General features: G+C 29.0%; 4 protein-coding genes across 6 annotated transcripts; 2 read left to right on the top strand and 2 right to left on the bottom strand.

The window, feature by feature from the left end:
• Positions 1-169: 169 nt before the first annotated feature.
• On the top strand, positions 170-3,581 carry LOC100650998. The gene is given in 10 exon segments (XM_048404251.1): positions 170-305; positions 379-802; positions 1,126-1,243; positions 1,480-1,506; positions 1,508-1,523; positions 1,643-1,664; positions 2,618-2,659; positions 2,830-2,897; positions 2,954-3,157; positions 3,235-3,581. Coding segments are annotated over 9 exon segments (921 nt in total). The 5' UTR covers positions 170-305; positions 379-462; the 3' UTR covers positions 3,319-3,581.
• A 110-nt stretch (positions 3,582-3,691) lies between these two features.
• Positions 3,692-5,735, bottom strand: LOC100650877 (protein CNPPD1). Its single transcript, XM_003394539.4, has 5 exons — positions 5,525-5,735; positions 5,355-5,451; positions 4,858-5,063; positions 4,653-4,781; positions 3,692-4,582 (listed from the first exon to the last, which is right to left on the bottom strand). The coding sequence occupies exons 1-5, from the start codon at positions 5,567-5,569 to the stop codon at positions 3,854-3,856; spliced, it is 1,206 nt and encodes a 401-aa protein (XP_003394587.2). The 5' UTR covers positions 5,570-5,735; the 3' UTR covers positions 3,692-3,853.
• A 229-nt stretch (positions 5,736-5,964) lies between these two features.
• On the top strand, positions 5,965-11,869 carry LOC100650635 (actin-binding protein IPP). The gene is made up of 7 exons (XM_003394537.4): positions 5,965-6,410; positions 6,746-7,274; positions 7,383-7,548; positions 8,303-8,649; positions 8,756-9,102; positions 9,184-9,404; positions 9,479-11,869. Exons 1-7 carry the CDS (start codon positions 6,341-6,343, stop codon positions 9,713-9,715), a joined length of 1,917 nt encoding a protein of 638 aa, XP_003394585.1. The 5' UTR covers positions 5,965-6,340; the 3' UTR covers positions 9,716-11,869.
• A 298-nt stretch (positions 11,870-12,167) lies between these two features.
• Positions 12,168-20,091, bottom strand: LOC100650395 (splicing factor 3B subunit 1). 3 transcript variants are annotated; one of them, XM_003394535.4, is made up of 19 exons: positions 19,931-20,091; positions 19,473-19,651; positions 19,306-19,392; positions 19,080-19,206; positions 17,013-17,092; positions 16,741-16,908; positions 16,445-16,661; positions 15,954-16,358; positions 15,418-15,881; positions 14,981-15,338; positions 14,613-14,905; positions 14,417-14,542; positions 14,121-14,342; positions 13,854-14,036; positions 13,582-13,770; positions 13,318-13,493; positions 12,964-13,236; positions 12,667-12,883; positions 12,168-12,603 (listed from the first exon to the last, which is right to left on the bottom strand). In XM_003394535.4, exons 1-19 carry the CDS (start codon positions 19,956-19,958, stop codon positions 12,445-12,447), a joined length of 3,951 nt encoding a protein of 1,316 aa, XP_003394583.1. In that variant the 5' UTR covers positions 19,959-20,091; the 3' UTR covers positions 12,168-12,444. The 3 variants fall into 3 exon arrangements, with proteins under 3 accessions (XP_003394583.1, XP_048270558.1, XP_020724125.1); XM_048414601.1 differs by lacking the exons at positions 19,080-19,206; positions 19,306-19,392; positions 19,473-19,651; positions 19,931-20,091 and adding exons at positions 17,415-17,483; positions 17,762-18,429; XM_020868466.2 differs by lacking the exons at positions 19,080-19,206; positions 19,306-19,392; positions 19,473-19,651; positions 19,931-20,091 and adding an exon at positions 17,415-18,428.
• Positions 20,092-20,281: the final 190 nt, after the last annotated feature.

The raw sequence follows: 20,281 nt of genomic DNA, 5'->3' as shown, positions 1-20,281 counted from the left end.
ACATATCTGGTATATGATAATATATATATTGCAAATATTTAACATCTAATTATAAAATTATTGCAAGTTGTTTTTTATATGTAATAATTTTTTTATGTTACTACGGATGTTACAAAATTGAAAGATTAAATATTTGAAAAACAAAAATAAAGTATTATTAACTGATTAAGATAACTGAAACTTATCAATGATGTTTTTTCGATTTCATTTTTTGATGTTTAAGACATTATTAAATACGTGGTTTCACGATGACGTAAAATTGAGTCATTGCCAGTGTATCTATGTAACTCAAGATATGCGGACGTGTATGTATCTTTAAATGTTTAATAGCATAGTGTATCTTTATCATTACTAAACAAACACAATTATTGATTTTAGGTGTTAGTACTATACATGTCTTCGTAATCACGTAAATTTGATTTAAAATATCGTAAAGGGAAGGGAATATTCGTTTTCGTAAAGATGTGTACGGTGCTTGCAACTTTAACTAGTCAAACAGTATTTATCCCACGAGAAATTATGTATTTTAGTAGAAATATATCGCGATTTTATCACAGTCGTCAAAAATTGTGTTGCGTGGATAATTTTCTGTTAGGAAAGCATTCTTTATTTTCGTTTCTTGTTGATACGTGGAGTATACCGAGGACATGTTATAGCGCGGGAAGCAAAATAAATTTTCCTGAATCCTTAACGAAGGAAAAGGCGAAAGAAGTAGCCTCTAAGCTTACCTCGGAAGAACGAGATCTTTTTTTAAAAGTTCTTGAAGAATGTAAATCGGAAGAGGATAGAGCTGGATATCAAGGTAATTATTTTTTCTACAAATTATCATTAGACTGCGGATATTTATGTAAATTCATATTTCTATAAATATAATTAAGAAGGTAGGTAAACAATTGTTTTGCAAATGAAATATTATAGAAGTATTCTATTTCGGTTATTTTATATATTTTTACATATGATGTGCATTTTATGCACTTTTATATTTTTTAATTTTTCATAAATGCATAAAAATCTGCAGTTTATTTACCACCAAAATAGAATTATTTTTTATAAATCTGATGAATAGTGTATGAATGAATTTTGCTTATACAACATTTATGAGAATTATTCTTTTATTCCTTTAAGACCAATTAGCTGCTTTTCGATGGTGTAATAAACTTGGACGGCCTAGCAAAATATCATTAGGGGATATGGATCCTACAGGCACTTATTGTCCTGTACCAGAAGATTGGTTTATGCGCAAGTATGGTAGGGGCTTAAGAACATTATTTAATTTTTGTAATGATCAGTAATTAACAATTTATAATTTTAAAATGAAATATAATAGCTTTTGCATCACTGCTAAAGTAAATTGCAATAATAGAATTCTATATTACTAAGATTTAACTTTTTTTTATATTAATGATCTGAATTTCAAAGGTGAAAATATTTATTATTATCATATTATGATTCAGTGCAATTTTCATTATTCTTTAACAGTATAAAAAATTTTCTTCCATTGCATTCTACATGGACATCAATTTGTAAGTTTATTTTAATATGCACTAAACTAGTATTTTATATGCAACTATGTTTTAATTGTGTTTTAATTCTTTTACTTACTTCTTCTATTCTAACTGAACTTTCTGGATGTTTTAAAAAGACAACTACAGAGCCACACTTAGGTAATATATTACATTACATGTACATACTTACTATTGTTTTTAACACAATATACATAATGCTATATGGTAGCTTAAGGGCAATTAAAACTATTTAAGTTATGTTTTTATATTATACTCTTTTTAAACAATATATTATGATAAATATTTACAAATATTATAAAGAAACATTTCTTAACACAATTTTTCTTATACATTTCACATTTTTTTAAACAAATATATGCTATTTTTAAATAATAGCTCTCATAATTTCATTAAGTAACTTTGATACATTTATGATTTAAGATGTTGAACACTTTGAAAAAAGCATATTTTTTACAAGAACTTTATAATGAGTTTCATCCATTAATTCAACAATGAACATAATGAATGCAGCCAGATACCTGTATAAAAATAAGTTGAACATTTAGGTAAATAATTTTAGAAATTTTCATTATATAAAAAAAAATCATGTTAAAATATTTTTACAATTTAATTTTTGCTACTTCCACTAAATTTTGATGTGGAATGTTTCATGTTTTTGCATGCTAAATGTTCCTTTCATATTGTAGAACATATTCTAAAACAGAATACTTAATTTTACACAGAATACAGGTATATTTAGTATATATGTAGCAAACTTTAATGTAAGTACTTTTTAGATAAAAAAAAATGTACTTTTATTTGAATAAAATTTTGCTTTTCAGAATCTTGTGTACTTAATTAATTAATTACTTATCCTATAGATTTTCTTTTATTTGTTGTTAGATAATTAATAATTATAGTAAATATTCCTCATATAAATTATATAATGTTATCATTTCATACTAATCTTTAATAACTTCCCTATCACTTATAAAGTTATTAAACAAAGAAATGAATGCATGAACCTTCTTTCATAGTTACTTATTAATTAGTTATTATTATATCATGTTATAAAAAGACACACATTTACATTTTACGTTTTCCTCTTGCAGCTGAAATTGTTCCAGAACCAACTACAAAAGATCTAGTATTAGGTATGAATTTTAAATATTAACATTCAGCAAAATATATTTAAGAAACATAAAAATTCAATTTTAAGTATTTACTAAAATAATCTATGTAACAAAATATAATAATTTGTTGAACTTGTTATTGTGAAAGATGTTTAATTAATATTATATAATGATATATAACATTCTTACAGTTGCAATTTCAAATGCAATTCCATTTATTGGCTTTGGCTTTCTTGACAACTTCATCATGATTGTTGCTGTATGTATTACGGATGTATATTATGTATGTTCGAGTTTGTAATGTTGTCATTTCAGGGTGATCAAATTGAAATAATATTGAATAAAAAATTTCCAATATCGACTATGGCAGCTGCCGCGTTAGGAAATACGATATCTGATATAATAGGAATTGGGTCTGTACATTATGTAGAACGTTTTGCTCAAAGTGTTGGTTTTAAAGCACCAAAACTTACTCCCATGCAGTTAAATCTACATAGAACAAAAGCAGCCGCTAATTTGGTATGATACATTCTCTTTTACATTACGTTTCAATTAAGTATTTACAACAAATAAGAAAGTTATTTTTAATAATCCAGGGACGTGTTATTGGAGTTACAATTGGCTGCATTATCGGGATGACACCTATTCCTATTTTTTCCTACTTTCATAACGGTGGTTGATATTATAAATATTAAACGCTTAAAAACTTTTATCATTATTACAATATTTACTTTTTATAGTAAATTGACGTACAATAGTAGAGAAAAAGTTATCAACCTACGATATATTCAAGACCAAGTTTCGTAATTAATTGCAACATTAATTTATGACAATCATAGCATTTATGTAATATTGTGTAATTTCTGTACAATGAATGTATTTAATGTATAAAGAAATTGTAAATGTATTGTCAAAACCGTATAAATAGTAGTAGTAACAGATAGATTATCCTGTGTCTTATATTTTGACATTATTATTTTTCTTTTTATTATTTAGATCTGTTTGTAGAGCTTATATCCTAAAGGTTGTTATAATTAAGAAAAAACTAATGCCTCCATATTTCATATTCTTTATTGAAAAAATGATTTGTTAGTAAAGAAATTTTTTTTGTCAGTTACAGGTTAGTAAAAAAAATATATATATATACTTTTTTGAAATCTCTTCTAATATAGACAATATATCCTGTTAAATTTTTAAGATTTTGATATGTAATATTCAATGCTGATGATCGAGTGTCAATTTTGTAACGCAGTTCGCGTAATATCTCCAGTCGTGCAGAAGAATTTCCAAATCACTCCCTAATATTTGTTTCCAAAATTTTATAAAAGGTTCATCTGACATAGTAATGTCGAATAAAAATTTTGTTGTCATTGACGTGTCTGCATATTCGGTTTTATCGTTTGCTGTACGCAATGTTTTTGTCGACTCTAAACTTGAATATTCCGATAGCCATATCATCATAGAATTCAACCACCATTTCCAATTTGCATTAGTAGCTTCATTTATTCTAATATATTCACAATTTTCTTGAGATCGATTGCAACTTAAGGATGTATATATAAAATCATCAATTAAAATATCTTCTGATAAAATACTTTCAATTTCAATTGGCGATGAGGTTATATCCATTACTGGATTAAAATCTGTTTTCATATCTGTAGAATTATTTATTTGCCTTGGACTAAGTACTGTCCCTGGAAGGTAGCTCGCAACTAAGGCAGAGCCTAAAAGAGTAATTACTCCTGCAGTATATGTTGCCAAACAAATGGTTGATATATTTACTACAGCTTGTGCTACTGCTATTAATTGCATTGAATTCATTAGACAAGTTAATTCTGTATATGAAAACCAGCCTCTTTTCTGTGCTTCTCTGTAAGCTACATCTTTCTCCAATTTCTGTAGTCTTTCCCAAAATTCTTGATTATGAACAAAAACAGTCCAATCCTGTATAATTGGTAAGATTTCTTATTAATAACATACATCATAAATTCAGTAGTATATTTAATTTACTTACAATAGCTTTGAGAAAGTCTTTCTCTAACTGATTTATTTGTAATATAGTCAGATCACCTGATAGTGCCCACTCACTATTGAAAACTTCATCATCTTCTCCTTCGTCATTTAAAAATTTACTAGCCACCATCTGTAGAATAAAAAACAATATATTTTATAATAATTCTCAACAGTTAATTTAATCTTATTTGAGACAAACATAATACCAAGGTAACAAGGAAGAGCTCTGAAGGTGCCACTTGTTGAAGATATTCTGGATTACAATCTTTCAATCTTTCCAAGTACAGTAATGCTAAAACAAGGGAACATGGCGAAACACATGCATTTCTAGATATTCTGCTAGCCTCTTCCACATCTAATCTTTCAAGTGTATAACCACCTTTTACTTCAGTAAACAACTCTGCTGCCAATTCTAAGAATAAAGTTTAATTATATAATCATTAATGATGAAAAATATTTAATCGTTTGTGTAATAATATTAAAATGTAGAAGTTTTGCTTAAGTATTACAACAATTTATAGATTTATGTCACATAGCTAAAATATAATAATATATAGCTTATCAGAAAATAATACATTATTTTTTAGTTAAATAACTTATTAAGGCTATTATATTAGATTAATTAGAAATTATACAATTTAATTAATATAATTTAAGTAGACCGAACATGCCAATAAATATTTTTAAAATTATTGATACTAACCAGTAACAGGTAAACTGAGGCAATCAGTCACTGGTAATTTCGAATAGTAAAGTGATTTCGATATACGATTTAAAAATTCATCGTGATTACCAATGCTCTGTAAATAAAAATAAGGTTAGGAAATTTTTGTATTCCTATTCATTAAAAATGTGGTACGAAACTAGGGTTACCTTTAATTTCGATGGGGTTTTCCTTCTTCTTGACATAGTCAACATGTTAAATCACTAATGAAACTAAATGAATATTCTTTTAAATAATATATGTATATATGAAAAATGAAAACAACAATTTATAAATATCGTATTTTGAAGCTATGATACCTGGAACCTAATTTTGAGTATAGCAAGATGATTTATACTTCCTGTTCATAATGAATGGAGCTATAGGTAAAATATCATTCGTACCACTACAAATATTGAATTAGCTGATCTGAAAAACATTAAAGTATTTACTTATTGAACGATATGTATGTAAAATTATATTTGTGTGAGAACAAAGATTAAATAAACATATAGATAATAAATAAACATAAAGATAATTAAACATATATATGTTGATTATGTTTATAGGATAACTCTTATTATATTGTTGGTATAACTGAAAGGCAATGAACTTATAATTGAATTACCAAAATCGAACGAGTAGAATGAGTGAATAAGAAGCTTTAGTTTTGATATATAGAAATAAAGAAAAAGTCGGTGTTCTTATTCAGTTACAAGTAGAGTATATATATGTAGTCTTATGTTTAGAAGAGGTTCAAGCTCATGTTATCTTTGTTGATGTTCGTAAATTGTTTCGTAAACGTCTTATATACCGTTCTTATTAGTGATTCTTTTGTAGCTACTTTCATGCATTAAATAGGTTATTTGACATATGTCAGATTTCTTATTACCGAATTAGTGAATAATTGGTGGAATCAAGAAAGGGATGAACCAAATAAAGAGCGGTATCAAGCAATAAAATTACGTGAAAATGTGGTTGTAGTGATGCGTTTAAAAGGGAAAAATAATACAAAATCGTTTCAAAGCGTCTATAAGGTGCTTTCGCGTATATGTCGTAAGTATATACTATATATCATTTTTTAATTAATTGAATTGTTTAAGTCACTGTATTTCCTGAAGTAATATAATTAGTACGTAAATGTAATAACGATCCTATTCGATTAAAATCTAGTTGCCATTATGTGTCATATTTTTTATTTTCCTTATATTAGATTTTAGATGACTTAAATTTTTAATAATATTTAAAAACTAACAATCTCCTACTTTATAATAAATTAATTGTAAATCCAAAAAGTACATTGTAAAATTATATAAAATTAAGAAGAATTATTTTTATGAAATATTCAAATAAAAATTATGATCGCACAAAGGAGATAATTGTTTTATTAGGAACTGCAGATAAAGGACAACTTGATAGTTTCATGGCGGATGGTGCAGTGCCACCAATAAAGAATGGCCATAACTGTAATAATATGGGTTTTGCAACACAACCAGTAAAACAAACTTCTGATGTTTCCAATACCGTTTATGCTGTGGGGGAATATGCTCCGAAGGTTTTAAGGAATTTAAATACTCAAAGACTAAAAAATCAGTTTAGTGATGTAGGCCTGGTCGCTGGTGGAAGCATTATTAGAGCACACAGATCGGTTTTAGCAGCAGGAAGTGCTTATTTTAATGCTATGTTCACTGGTGGTTTGGTGGAAGAACAACAGGAATTAGTAGAAATTCATTCAGTATCAGCTAATATACTTTCCCTCTTGGTGGATTTCATTTACTCTGGGAATGTTGATATTACCCAGGACAATGTTCAAGAATTATTTGCAGCTGCTGATATGCTAGAATTAGATGAAGTAGTGTTTGGTTGCATTACTTACTTGAAACAGCAACTGCATTATTCAAATGCCCTTGGGATTTATAGGTGAGATGAGTAAGACTAAGCAAAATATACATTCTTTAAATTGTAGGTTTGTCAGATATACCTAGATTATTATAAAGGACTATTTCCTAAAATATTTATATTAAATAGATTTGCAGAAGCTCATAACAGATTAGATCTTTTGGAAACTGCCCTACGCTTTATACAAGTCAATTTTCCTCAAGTATCTCAAGAGGAAGAATTTTTGGATCTGCCAAAAGAACATCTTGTTCATTTTCTCAGTAGTGATTATATTCATATTGATACTGAATTCCAGGTTTGTACTGTTTGTACTTATATAAACTGTTTTGGAACGGGTAGTACAACTGGGCATGGGAAGAGATTCTCTACAAAAGTCGAAAATATAAAAAAATGATTTTTTGTTTGTGGCCTCCTTTTCCAGAAAATTAAGTTCTAAAATTTTTCGTGTACGCGGGTACTTGTAACGTTTTTGACTTAACTAATTGCATTATATGTTACTATTTTGACCATATTATGAAGGATATTGACTAATACTATGTTTTAGCAGAATTAAGACTTATATTAATAAAGAAATTATTGAAATTGTCGTTTATTTTACTTTAAAAAAGTTGTTACTCTCCGAATCATGGAAACATAAACTAATGTCAATAAATTTAGAATCCATAGTTCAAATGCCTGTGTGGTCCAGTGATAATCCAGTGATGATCCAGTGATGATCCAGTGATCTTATAGGCCAAGTCACCATTCTACCAAAATCAAGCATGATATTGCTAATCTTTGCATGATTATAAGCACAGGAATGGAGCAATCTAAGTGTGGCAAGTGTTTCACGCACGCAAAGTATTTTCAAATTTAATTTTCACAGAAACTAAGTCTCAAACAAAGTATTATTATTCTATATTTTCGATTTGCTTCTCATAAGGAATCCATCCATGTCCGCTTGTACTATCCATTCCGAAACATCCTGTATATACTCTTGAAAATGTAAACTTAATAGTTCAAATAATAGTAAATATTATTTACATTATGATCTTTTGATATACTACTAGGTCTTCCAAGCAGCATATAATTGGATTGTTCATGATATACCAACAAGAAGATGTTACGTATTTGAGATATTAAGCCATATACGTTTACGGCTGTGTTCATTAGCGAGATTGGAACGAGTTATTTTGGAATGTAAAGACGCGAGTCTCATCGTTGCGTTAAGATCTATACAAAAGGATTTAGTATCAAATAAAGGATGTCTTGTGCCTCTTCACGCACAACCTAGACTTTGTGCTAAGAAAAACATTTTAGTGATTGGGGGATTACGGCGTGAACATTCAGCAGGTAGTTGGGGTAGAGCTGCTGAAAGTACTTATGAAACAATCGAAAAATATGATATATTTACCGGGTACATTTCCATCCATATATACTACTTAATATTAATTTGCAGATATTAAATGATTAAACAATAAAATATTACATGTTAAATCATTAAATGATAATATCTTTTATAGTGAATGGAGTAAGGTAACACCTATTGGAATAGGACGAATATTACCAGGGGTCGCACTATTAGATGGTAAAGTTTACGTTGTTGGTGGAGAACTTGAATCATGTATTATTGCTAATTGTGAATGTTACGACCCACGTGATAATGTATGGACTTCGATCGCCTGTATGGAAGAACCTAGGTGTGAATTTGGACTTTGTGCCTTGGATAATAGCTTATATGCATTTGGTGGCTGGGTGGGTGAAGATATTGGTGGATCGATAGAGATATATGATCCAATAACTAATTCTTGGACACTTGATGGGCAACTTCCTAAACCGAGATTCAGCATGGGAGTAGTTGCTTATGAAGGTGAATGAATTTAATTATAGAAAGAATCCTTTGTTTTTGAATTAAGATATAGAATATGATCTTATATTTTAACATATTTAGGATTAATGTATGTAGTCGGTGGTTGTACGCATAATAACAGGCATAGTCAAGATTTAATGAGTTACAATCCAGTAACAAGAGAATGGACTCATTTAGCTCCAATGCTTACCGCGCGTTCACAAATGGGGATTACTATTCTTGATGGATATATTTACGTTGTCGGTGGTACTAATAAAAATCAAGAAGTTTTAACGGCCGTTGAACGATATTCCTTTGAAAAGGTGATTTATTTTTTTATATATTATAATGTTGTTATTTAAATCTTTTGTACGTTATAATATTATTCTTATTTCAGAACAAATGGAGTACCGTTGCGCCTATGAATATGGGTAGATCATACCCTGCAATTGCGGCAGCCGATAATAGGCTTTATGTTATAGGAGGTGAACAGTGTCAGGAAATCAATTTTTTTCGGACGCAAATTACGATTTCTACAGTTGAATGTTACGATCCCCATTTAAATAAATGGCATGAATGTGCTTCGTTGCCGACAAGTAGAGGTGAAGCATCGGCAATCGTTGCACCTTTTTGATTGAAATTTTTTTTTGATCATATCACTCTAATCACATGCGTTTCCTTTTGAATTTCATAACGATATTTCAACATCTATTAAAAACTTCTTAAACGTATATATGATATCAAGTGAGAAACATGTTTTTTGACTATCTTCGTTTACGTCGTATATACAAACGTGCGAAATCTAACATACATAATCTTCGATGTATTTTTTTATAGATTACAATTTTAACAGTTGAGACAGAATTTTTCCTAACGAACATAAGATGCAACAGGATTTGAAAAAAAAAAAAAGAAATGTTCCATTATAATACTACAGTGCTATTTTCTGTACCCGCGATATTAAATTACGTATGCTGATTTTCAAAAAAGAATTTATTATATATATTTAATAATGAAAGTAGCTGAAATTGACTTCCATATATTTTAAAAATTCCTTAGCGTAATCAAAATCTTATTAATTGTAGAAGTGACTGAGAGAGAGAGACAGCCATCACATTCTATAGTCATTTACCAAAGTTATCAAGAATACGAGATATGATATTCTATTGTAAATTTTATCACACTACAACGAGAGATAAACGGAGAATATATTTCCATGTAGTATGTGTGAAATGAAACGTTCTTAGTTCAAAAGAATGCAAGTGAGATATATTTAATTTTCATCAAAAATTGTATGTTACAGTTACGCGTGCTTGAGATATTTATCGATTTTTTCTCTATAAATAATATTTTTCGTTATATTTCGTTACTTATTCATTTTTTACGGCATAAGAAAAGATAAATACTTAATACTTAATGATATGCTCTTAATTAATATTTTAAACAATTATTGAGAGGTATCTTATAAATTGCAAAGTCATGTTTTATAGAATCACATGTAATTTTTATAAGTTATGAAATTGCATCTTATGTTAATGCAGTTTTATTAACAAACTTGATTGCAGATAGGTTTTTGTAAAGAGTGTCTCGTATTATATACAAATTAAAATTGGTAGCATCCGTTTAATGTGTCGTAAAATTCGTATAAACTTGAGATGATATAAAAAGAAAAAGAAAACTAACAAGGGGTTGCTTGTCACATTTATATATTGCTTTTTACAAATTCATGCATATGAATAAGTACTTAGCCCGAAATTTTTATAAAGTGTACATGTTGTATCAGTGTGATTCTATAATCAGCTCCTCTTAGCGTTTTCATCACAGAAACAGCTTCTGTTACATCAGTTAATAGTTCCATGTACTTCTTAAACCAAAGTTCTGTTTAACAAATGATTTATACAAGATGTTATTACGAAATAATTGATATAATAATAATTCGTATTAAGTTTTAATTTGTTATATTGTTTTAGTTGGTTGTTCTTCTTATATTAGTCTTCTATTGTGTTTATGGCTATATTTTAATAAATACAAAACATTAGACGCTTTGTCAAAAACTGTTTTGAAATAACGATATTCATTGAAAAGAATTGTTTAAAATTCATTAAAACGAAGATTATTATCTTAATTTTATAAACGATATATACTTTTTAATGTGTATTATGTGTTTCTCATAATCAATTATTTTTTTATAATGAAATATTGTAGAAAAAAGTCTAGTTTTACTTACTTTGTTACATTTATAAACGATATATTCATTCTTATTATACTGCTTTACGGATATATGTATACGTTATTGAAAGTGCTATTTGATAAAAAGATGGCCTTTATATATAATTTAACTATGTTAACGATATTAAGAGCTTAGCTTTTAAATTTTGCTTGATTTCCGATTTGAAAGTATATATAATAGTAATATGCATAAAATATATATTGCACTTTTGTCAGAACCGAACTTAAAGGAATTGTATTGAATTCATAAATAGTTGAGAAATATCATGAAACAGTGATGTATGCGTATGTATATGTATACATATATGCTTTATGCCAATTTAAAAAAAAATCTATTTGGAGGTACAGACATTTCACACGCAATTTTTATACAAAAAATATGATAAATGTTTCATAGATAAGAAGCAAATATTATGTAAAACAAACACGACTGTATTCGCTAATGATACTTAAAAATTGTAATATAAATACATAAGTTCAGTATGTGAATGTTTTACACAATATATACTATAAAATATTAAACTGTCTTAAAAATTACAAATAAATATTTAAAAATAAATTGCCACTAGTCTCATTTGGTAGTTTAACAAATTAAGTTTCAAAAATAAAATATTTAAAAAGAATCAAGTTAGTGTTTTCATTATGATATTGTTTTCATGAAGAATACAGTTCATTTTGTTTTATTTTTATGTAAATATACAATTATATGAACTTTTCTAACATTGTAAATGAAGAAAATATATCTTACGTAAAATTAAAATAATTATATTTCTCTTTTACTACAATATAATAAAATTTAAGGGAACAACTAAATAAATATTGAAGCGAAATAATGCTTCGAAATAAATTCAATATCGTTTAGAATATGAAACATTTTATTTATATACGGACTGACAAATATCTCTTTTTATGCAAATTTGTAATCAGAATCAATTTCTAATTTAGAAGAATTTATATATAATTTGTTTAAAGAAGTCCAAGAAATAAATACTGTTGTCTATATCTTTTGCGTCACATTTAAGAACATACAATTATTTTAGCTGGTTTATAAACAATAATAAGCGAAAGATGCTAATTTCTACGGAGATTATATAAATGTATGATACAACATCTCTTACATATACTTTAAAATCATTACAAAACATAGTCCAATTCGTATCTAATATACTGATTCTTTGGATCATTCATAATTCGAGGATAACCAGCTACAAGAGCATCTTGTCCACCTATATAAAGAGAATTATAAATTTTCCAATATACATCTCGTACTTTTCGTGCTGGATGGAACAATCCCTGTAAAAACATGAAAATATCTATTATATTAATATCTTGAATACAATGTGTTGAATGATTTACCTGCAAAGTGTATTGTAGTATTTTAATTGGCCCAAGAGCAACACGTAAACCATCTACAGCGTCCATAAATGCTTGCACCAAGTGAGGTGAAGTTTCAAAAACATTGGGCCATACGTGATTCAATAAATGTATTAATGCGTCTTCACAACCAAATCCATAAACACCCAGTGCCATGTGTTTAATAGCAGCACATGCAGTTTGCCTGTGCACTAAATCTCTGTATAACGTTATATTAAACTGGATTATTATACAATTGTTTCTAATTTAAAACATTAAGTTTTTGTATACTCTTTTTACCTGTCCATGAGCGCATCTTCTAGTAGTGGACTAACAGCGTAAATGTAATCTTTTCCCATTTCTCCGATATATTCAAACAAAAAGGATAAAGACTTTAATACACCATTTTGTACGTTTAGTTCTGGTACTCTATATTCATTCATCAAAGCAGGAAGTACCGTAAATGGACTACAGGTTTCAGCTACAATAGCTATGGCTACTGTAGTGCATACACGATTTTGACGTTCCTGTACCTTTAAGTTATTCAAGAGGGTTGCTAATACATCATGAGGTCTGCACAAAAAAAGATAAAAAGTTCAAAATGATGTTAAAATGTAATATATTATAAATCTTCTATGTTTAGTTTATATTTACCCTATTGCTTTGGCAATATAACCAAATGTATTTACTGTAGCTCTTCGAATCGCTTTCTTGTGAGCTTTGAGCAATTCTAAAAGTTCGAAGCATATTCTCATCCATTCTCTGGCGGATACATACTCGGGTCCTCTGTCTGCGATTCTACCTACAAGATCAATACAATTTTCTTGTACCTAAACAGAAAAGTTTGGGTATAAATTATTTATATTTTTCAAGATCTTTGAATGTATACGTAAATATATTTGTATAAATAATGCAGACCTTTTCATGCCTGTTCTTCAGAATAGGAGTAAGACGTGGTAGTAAGTCTTTAATAGGTGGTGTCATTTTTGTCATTCCTATGACATTTACAATAGCTTTCAATGCGCCCAAAATGCTTCCTAATACCTCAGGGTACTCTTCTCCCAAATATTCATAAAGAACGACACCTAAATGACCCATTAGTTTTTCCTATAACACAAGTAAGTATAATTTTATACTACTAAAATTTAGGTTTATGAAATTTTAATAAAATTTATGAAACATGAATTTACCTCTTGACAAGTTTTCATGACAACGGCAATTCGTGATATCAAGTCAGCAGCTTGTTGTCTTACTTTTGCAGATTTATTGTTCAATCTCCACAAAATTGTTCCACAAATTTGTGGAAGGTATGCTTTCACTCTTTTTCCTAATGTATTCACAATAGTTCCAAAACCATTTAACATTACAACATCCTGTTAAATATAACAAATATAATAAATTCATTACAATATATGTAAAACTTGAAATTGTTTATAAAAATTATAAATATTACGAACCTCTGTTGTTTGTTCCTGGAAAGCATATAAAATACCGTCAATGAGTTGTTCTTCCAAACGAGAATCAACATCCGCGGCTCCCAAATTTCCCATTATTTTCTCAATGGTTTCCATAACCATCTTCCTATACTGTTCGTTTTCATCTTTTAAATCGTCTACCACACGATTTATAATTTCTGATGCACCAACTTTATTTGCAATTTCTACAGTCGTGTCAACAAGCTATAAAATTAAGATTTATAAAATGCTTTCTGTACTTATTGTAAATATGCTTATTAATATTATGTAATATATACCTGTCTGTAATTTCTACGATCTAAAGCCATTCGATGGTTCCAAAAATGTTTGAAGAAATGTGGGAGGATTTCATCTTTAATGTATTGTGCTTCTACACCATCTGTTCCACAACATTGTTTCACTACCTACAGTATATTGTAATGTAATAGTAATGTATTTAATATGTTATAATTTATTATAACTTAAGGTACTTACTTTCAGAACAATCTTTTTCATTTCTTCATCAGGAGACTGGAATTCACGAATAAGAATTAACATCACCTCACGAGTATAATAATTGGCATATTCGGCGTCCATAAGAGGAATTAAATAACCAATAGCTTTTAAGAATGCAGCAAGACCTTTTCCTCTATGTGTACGAATACCTTTCCAAAGCGGTTTTAGAACAGAGTCAAAGCTCTCGATACCATATGGTGTGGCTGCTTCTGCCAATGCAGCAATTGCTAAAGCAGTGATAGTACGAACTTTCTGTTGCTCATCAACGAGACCTATAAATTAATCAATGATCTCTGATTATCTTTTGAAATTTTATTTAATAATCCTAAAAGGTAGTTTCACATTACCATGTTCTATAATTTCAACCAAACTCTTCAAATGTGGTAATATAGCACATCCCATAAGAATAGCAATCTGTTGTACAATTTTGATACCCGTATGACGAGCTTGCCATGACTTTTTGCTGCGACACACGGCTTTAAGAAATGGAAGCAAAGAAGGAATTCCTAGAGCTGATGCGACCACAGCGAATGCTCTGGCTGTCGTGTTACGAACGTATTCATCAATATTGTCAATATCTGGTCTCATAGTCGAGATCATCGTTGCCAAACCAGCTGCTTTAGCTAAATTAGAGATAATTTCTCTACCTTCGACACGAGCATAATAATCTTCATCAATAAGTAAAGGTTCAATAACGACCAAAATCTAAAAATAAATCATATTTTTACACTTATCAACGTTAAAAGAAAATTGTTAAAATATTATATACAGTGTATAAACTTACCTTATGTACGTAGGGTCTAACTAAATCATCCAGTTTATAAAGAATACGATCAATAACCTTCACAAGAAGATGACGTTCTTGATCTTCAAGTGTAGGAGACATAAGAAGAGGGAGTATCTGATTAAATAAAGGACCCGCGCCAAATTCTCTTGCTTTATCTGTAATTTGTCTTAAAGCAGCTTTCCTCATTGGTGGTGTGCCATTTTTAATTTTTAATAGTAGCTTCATTATCTTTCTCTCTTTCTGTTCTTCAGGACTAAGCGTTTCTTCATCAACATCGACCAATAACTTATCAAAATATTGTGCGTCTTCTGGTTTCATAAAAGGCAAATTTCCTTTTGGTTGATTGTCTACGAATTTCGCAGTTTTATCTTCAGTTTGAATGAAAAATCCTTGTGGTGTGCCCGCAATAGGCGTCGGTGTAGCAGTGAGTTTCCTTGCAGGTGTGCGAATTGGAATATATCCTATATTATAAAAGATACAATTAAATATTTCTTAATCATAATTTTAAAAATCATTTATTTTGCATGATTTACCCGCAGGTGGTTGCAAAACTTTGTATCCAGGTGGGAACAGGGCATCCAGTTCATCGTCTGAGAGTGGTCTATTTCTCTCATCGATTTCTCGTTCCCAACGATATGCTTGAAGCTGTTCTGGTGTCATTGACATTAAATGTCCTGGTGTTGGAGTTGCCAATCCCATAGCTTTAGGCCCTGTTGGTGTTACACCACTAGGTGTTAAAATTGAAGTTTGATGTGGTGTAGTAAGAGGAGTTGCTGGAGTTTGTGGTGTCATAGACCCAGGTGTCTGATTTGAAGGTGTTTCATCCCATCGACTTCGACGTTTGCTAGCAGAAGGTGTTGGTGTCTCCTGAATTAAATCTCCTGCAACTCGATCTGTTCTTGGAGTCTCTGCCCAACCACTGCTATGACCAGGTGTTTCTAATATATAAAACAAACATTTATTATTTAAGTATTTATTCTTGATTTGTTATCTATTTTCTTAATAAAATATATTTTATATTTACCGCGTTCAGTTTTTGGCGTCTCATCCCAACGATTTCTACGACTTGAAACAGTTTTTTCATGAGAAGGAGTTTCTCTACCAGGAGTAGCTGCACCAGGCGTTGCATGTCCTGGAGTAGCATCCCACATTCTTGTACTTACGCCTGGTGTTGCACCAGGAGTTTCTCCACCTTTACCATGGCCAGGCGTTTCATCCCACCTAATTGCAGCAGGTGTTACCTAATGACATTTTAAAAGGTAATAATTTTTATTATTTCCCACGTGTTAAAATTAGTTTCAGAAGTGTCTATTTACTTACATCTGCATTGTCCCATGATGTTGGTGTTGCAGTTGTACCAGATGGTTTCTTAGGTGTTGGAGCATCATCTGTTTGGTCCCAACGACCTCTTTTCTTAGGTGCAGGTTTAGGTTCACCATTTGCTTTCAATGTTCCCTCTTTGGCTTTTTCTGCTAATTTTTTTCTTAACTATAAATACAAATATTATGTGAATATCTTAAATATTATCTTAAATATTTTTTACTTAAACATTAATGAAAAAGTTGAACGTGTTAAAATTGCTGATCATATACCTCAGTTTCTTCTCCTTTCAATAACTGTTCCCGCATAATCACGGTATATGTCCTAGAACCGATGTCTGGCGTCTTACCACCTGTAATCAGGAACCAAAAGTCACGCAGAGCGTAACCATTAGTTATTTGTTCAATGAATGCTTAAATTTTCAAAAACTTCTGAACATACCTAGCGATATTATAATGATATTTATTGTTAAAATGCCCCTAGAATATTTGAGTATATTCTAAGTAAACTACTGAATTGACTCTCATTTCCACGTTGCATATATCATCAAATTAAGTGACAATAAAAATGTTTTACAAAAGTAAATGTAACAACAAATCGTAAATAAAATATCGCGTTAATTATGCAACGGGTTTGAGAGAGTTGCAACAGCAGATGGCATATAGCATACGTACGTGAAAATTTGGTGCCATAGGGAGCACTGTCCTGCTCATGTCTTCCACATCGAAAAATACTTTAGCCATCTAAAAATCAACTCATTCTTGTTATTAATAATATTTGCACACCAACCACTCATACTATGTTTCAATATTTATGTCCTCACGAGAAATGTGTGATACAATGAGAATTTATCGACCCATATATGTTATACGTGTAAGCAATCAAAACAGTAAATAAAAAATTTGTGAAAAATGAAACTCATGAAAATATATTAAATTATAATTGAATATAAAAAAAAGTCTCATTGTATCATTTATACGACGTGACTGTAATGCTCTGTGACAATTCAATCTCGCTTAACCTTCGACATAGTATCCTCGGTAAGCAGATGATTCCAAATGTGCAGACCGTCACTAAGATTGGAAAAAAATGTAAACATTAGTATTTATTTGAAAGAATCACATTCACTCTTTTCACTCAAGCCAGTCTGTCTTATTTATTTCTTAACCCTTCCACAATCTAAGCATGAAAAGTTTTTAAATCTATTAACTGTTATAATAACTGAGATAAATATTCTAAACCCAAATATTTTAGAAAATAACTGTGCAAGCAACATATAATCTGTACCTTCACTAATTTAGATCTGATTATAATTAGTTGACTGTATATACTAAAAGATCATTATTTTTATCTGTGCCTTTTATAAACTTATATAAAGACAATATAAAACATAATATTTTTGATATCTGAAACAACTTCTATCTCAGTTCTTATAGTTAGTAATACTACAGCAACAGAAACATATTGCTCAATGTGTATTCATTAAAACAGACTAGATAAATATACTAATATTTGTTAATATTGAAAATAACTTTTATTGCAATATATTTATATTTAATGTCTTCTTTGAACATCTATATACAAGTCTATCTATTTAATATAAAATTTTGATTTTGTGAAACATTCAATTACTTTATGTCTGGGGTGATATGTATAATAAACAAATTAAATCATATTATGAATAAATGAAAATAAAATTTTCATATATTTGCTTATAAATTATTTAAAACGTGCTAAGTTATGTTACTAATTATTTGGAAAACTAAATAACATAATTGTATACAAGTTTAAGTTCATCTTTTACATTATATTACTTTCTAATAAAGATAAAAATGATACAAAACAGACATTGATAGTATGGTCATTCAGTTATTGAAACTTGTGATACTTCATAATCAAGTTTGTAGTACCATTAAATGATTTAAAAAAAAGTCAACTTGACTATTTAATAATTTGGAACAAAATAATAATATCTATTAAATTAAATTCCATTTTTGCACATTAAAATCAAGTTGACTTTTTTCCAGATATAGAAATATATTTAAAATGACCTTAGTTTTTTTATAAACTGCAGTGATAGAAGCTTTATTGTGCACATATTTTGTTGCAATATAATTAGCACTTTTATGCACTAAGTGATCTTAGTTTAAAAAAAGAAAAATTATATTTAACTCTATTAATTAATTAATCTTCATTATTATTTAGTATATAATTATTATTCTTTTACTCATTATATTGCTCCAAAATATCAACAAGGATAATAATATATAAACACACTTAATATCTAATTACCTGTTTTGTTTTCAAATTGCTTAACTTAAGAAGAAAAAAATACCAACCTTCTGCAAAAGGATCGACACGCTCAGGAGATATAATCATTCTTCGTCTTTTTTGCCTATATTCATCTTCTCTGTCAGCTATGGTGGGTCGTCGCCTATCCGCAAAAGGATCGTAATCCTTTTCACTCTGGAGCATAAAAAAATTAAACATTATTGAATTAAAATTATTAATACCATTAGCAACATTAATAATAATGAGAATAATATTGTTTTCAAAATATTATACCTGTGCAACATCGTTGAGTAATGCTGCTGGTGCAGTATAGCCTGGTCTTTTATTAGTACTAAAAGTTGTTGGTTCATAGTCCTCATCCTTAAAAAAAAAATAATACAATTCATAATTTATTATTATGTTTCAATAAAAACAACCATTATGGTAAAAAATGAAATTACCTCAATCTCATCATTAGCTGCAATAGATGTAACATAGCCTTCATATTTATTATTACTCCCATCGTAAATATCTTGATCATAAAACCCAGTCTTTCCTAACCCCACTTGGTCCTTTTCAGTAGATGCATTTTGAATTTCTTTTTTCTTTGACTGTATTTCTCGTATTTGTGCTTCAATATCTATATAGATCAATACAAATACAAATTACATTAAATTTACTAAGAATCTAACACAATGCAAAGCTAGAATAATTAAGATTAACTATTAGCAAATAAATGTTTAAATATCAAATTTACTTGTGTTGTTTTTTATTACTGAATCTAATCAAAGGAATTTAGATAAGGATTTGTAAATATTCGGTAATTAAATTACATAAATGAATAGAGTCGCAGGTAATAATTTAAAATAAAGTATAATTCAAATCATAAATACCAGAATTTAATTTATGACAAACGAACCTTCATGCGTTCTGGGAATGGAATCCATTGTTCAGCATCAAAATTTTACAGAAAAATATCCTCCAGAACATGAAAAAGATTCACCAAAGAACCAAATCCCGTTTTCTTTACCAATCTTTATATTGGTAATGTTATAAGATGGCACACTATCAATTATTTCCAAATCATAAAAGTGCGTTTACATGAGTATTCAATTTAAGGCTAGCAAAATGTTCAATAAAATTTGTTATTTTATGTATGAAAATGAGGTTTGAGTTGCTGTTATTTTTGTATCAAATAGATGGTAGCATATGCCTCTTCCGTAGGCAAGGAACGCAATAATGTGCGACAAAGATAGATATATATACTGGT

This window comes from Bombus terrestris, chromosome 3 (assembly GCF_910591885.1).
Source record: "Bombus terrestris chromosome 3, iyBomTerr1.2, whole genome shotgun sequence".
Lineage (NCBI taxonomy): Eukaryota > Metazoa > Arthropoda > Insecta > Hymenoptera > Apidae > Bombus > Bombus terrestris.
This window is presented reverse-complemented; position numbering and strand designations above follow the sequence as displayed.

Excerpts from the sequence above, each read along its gene's own strand:
- LOC100650877 (XM_003394539.4), bottom strand. The coding sequence starts at position 5,569 with ATGTTGACTATGTCAAGAAGAAGGAAAACCCCATCGAAATTAAAG. Across the intron at positions 5,452-5,524 it reads AAACCCCATCGAAATTAAAG|AGCATTGGTAATCACGATGA; the intron begins GTAACCCTAGTT and ends TTTTATTTACAG. Across the intron at positions 4,583-4,652 it reads AAGACTTTCTCAAAGCTATT|GATTGGACTGTTTTTGTTCA; the intron begins GTAAGTAAATTA and ends CCAATTATACAG.
- LOC100650635 (XM_003394537.4), top strand. The coding sequence starts at position 6,341 with ATGCGTTTAAAAGGGAAAAATAATACAAAATCGTTTCAAAGCGTCTAT. Across the intron at positions 7,549-8,302 it reads ATATTGATACTGAATTCCAG|GTCTTCCAAGCAGCATATAA; the intron begins GTTTGTACTGTT and ends ATATACTACTAG. Across the intron at positions 8,650-8,755 it reads AAATATGATATATTTACCGG|TGAATGGAGTAAGGTAACAC; the intron begins GTACATTTCCAT and ends TATCTTTTATAG.
- LOC100650395 (XM_003394535.4), bottom strand. The coding sequence starts at position 19,958 with ATGGATTCCATTCCCAGAACGCATGAAG. Across the intron at positions 14,906-14,980 it reads GGTTGAAATTATAGAACATG|GTCTCGTTGATGAGCAACAG; the intron begins GTAATGTGAAAC and ends ATTAATTTATAG. Across the intron at positions 14,543-14,612 it reads TGAAAAAGATTGTTCTGAAA|GTAGTGAAACAATGTTGTGG; the intron begins GTAAGTACCTTA and ends AATATACTGTAG.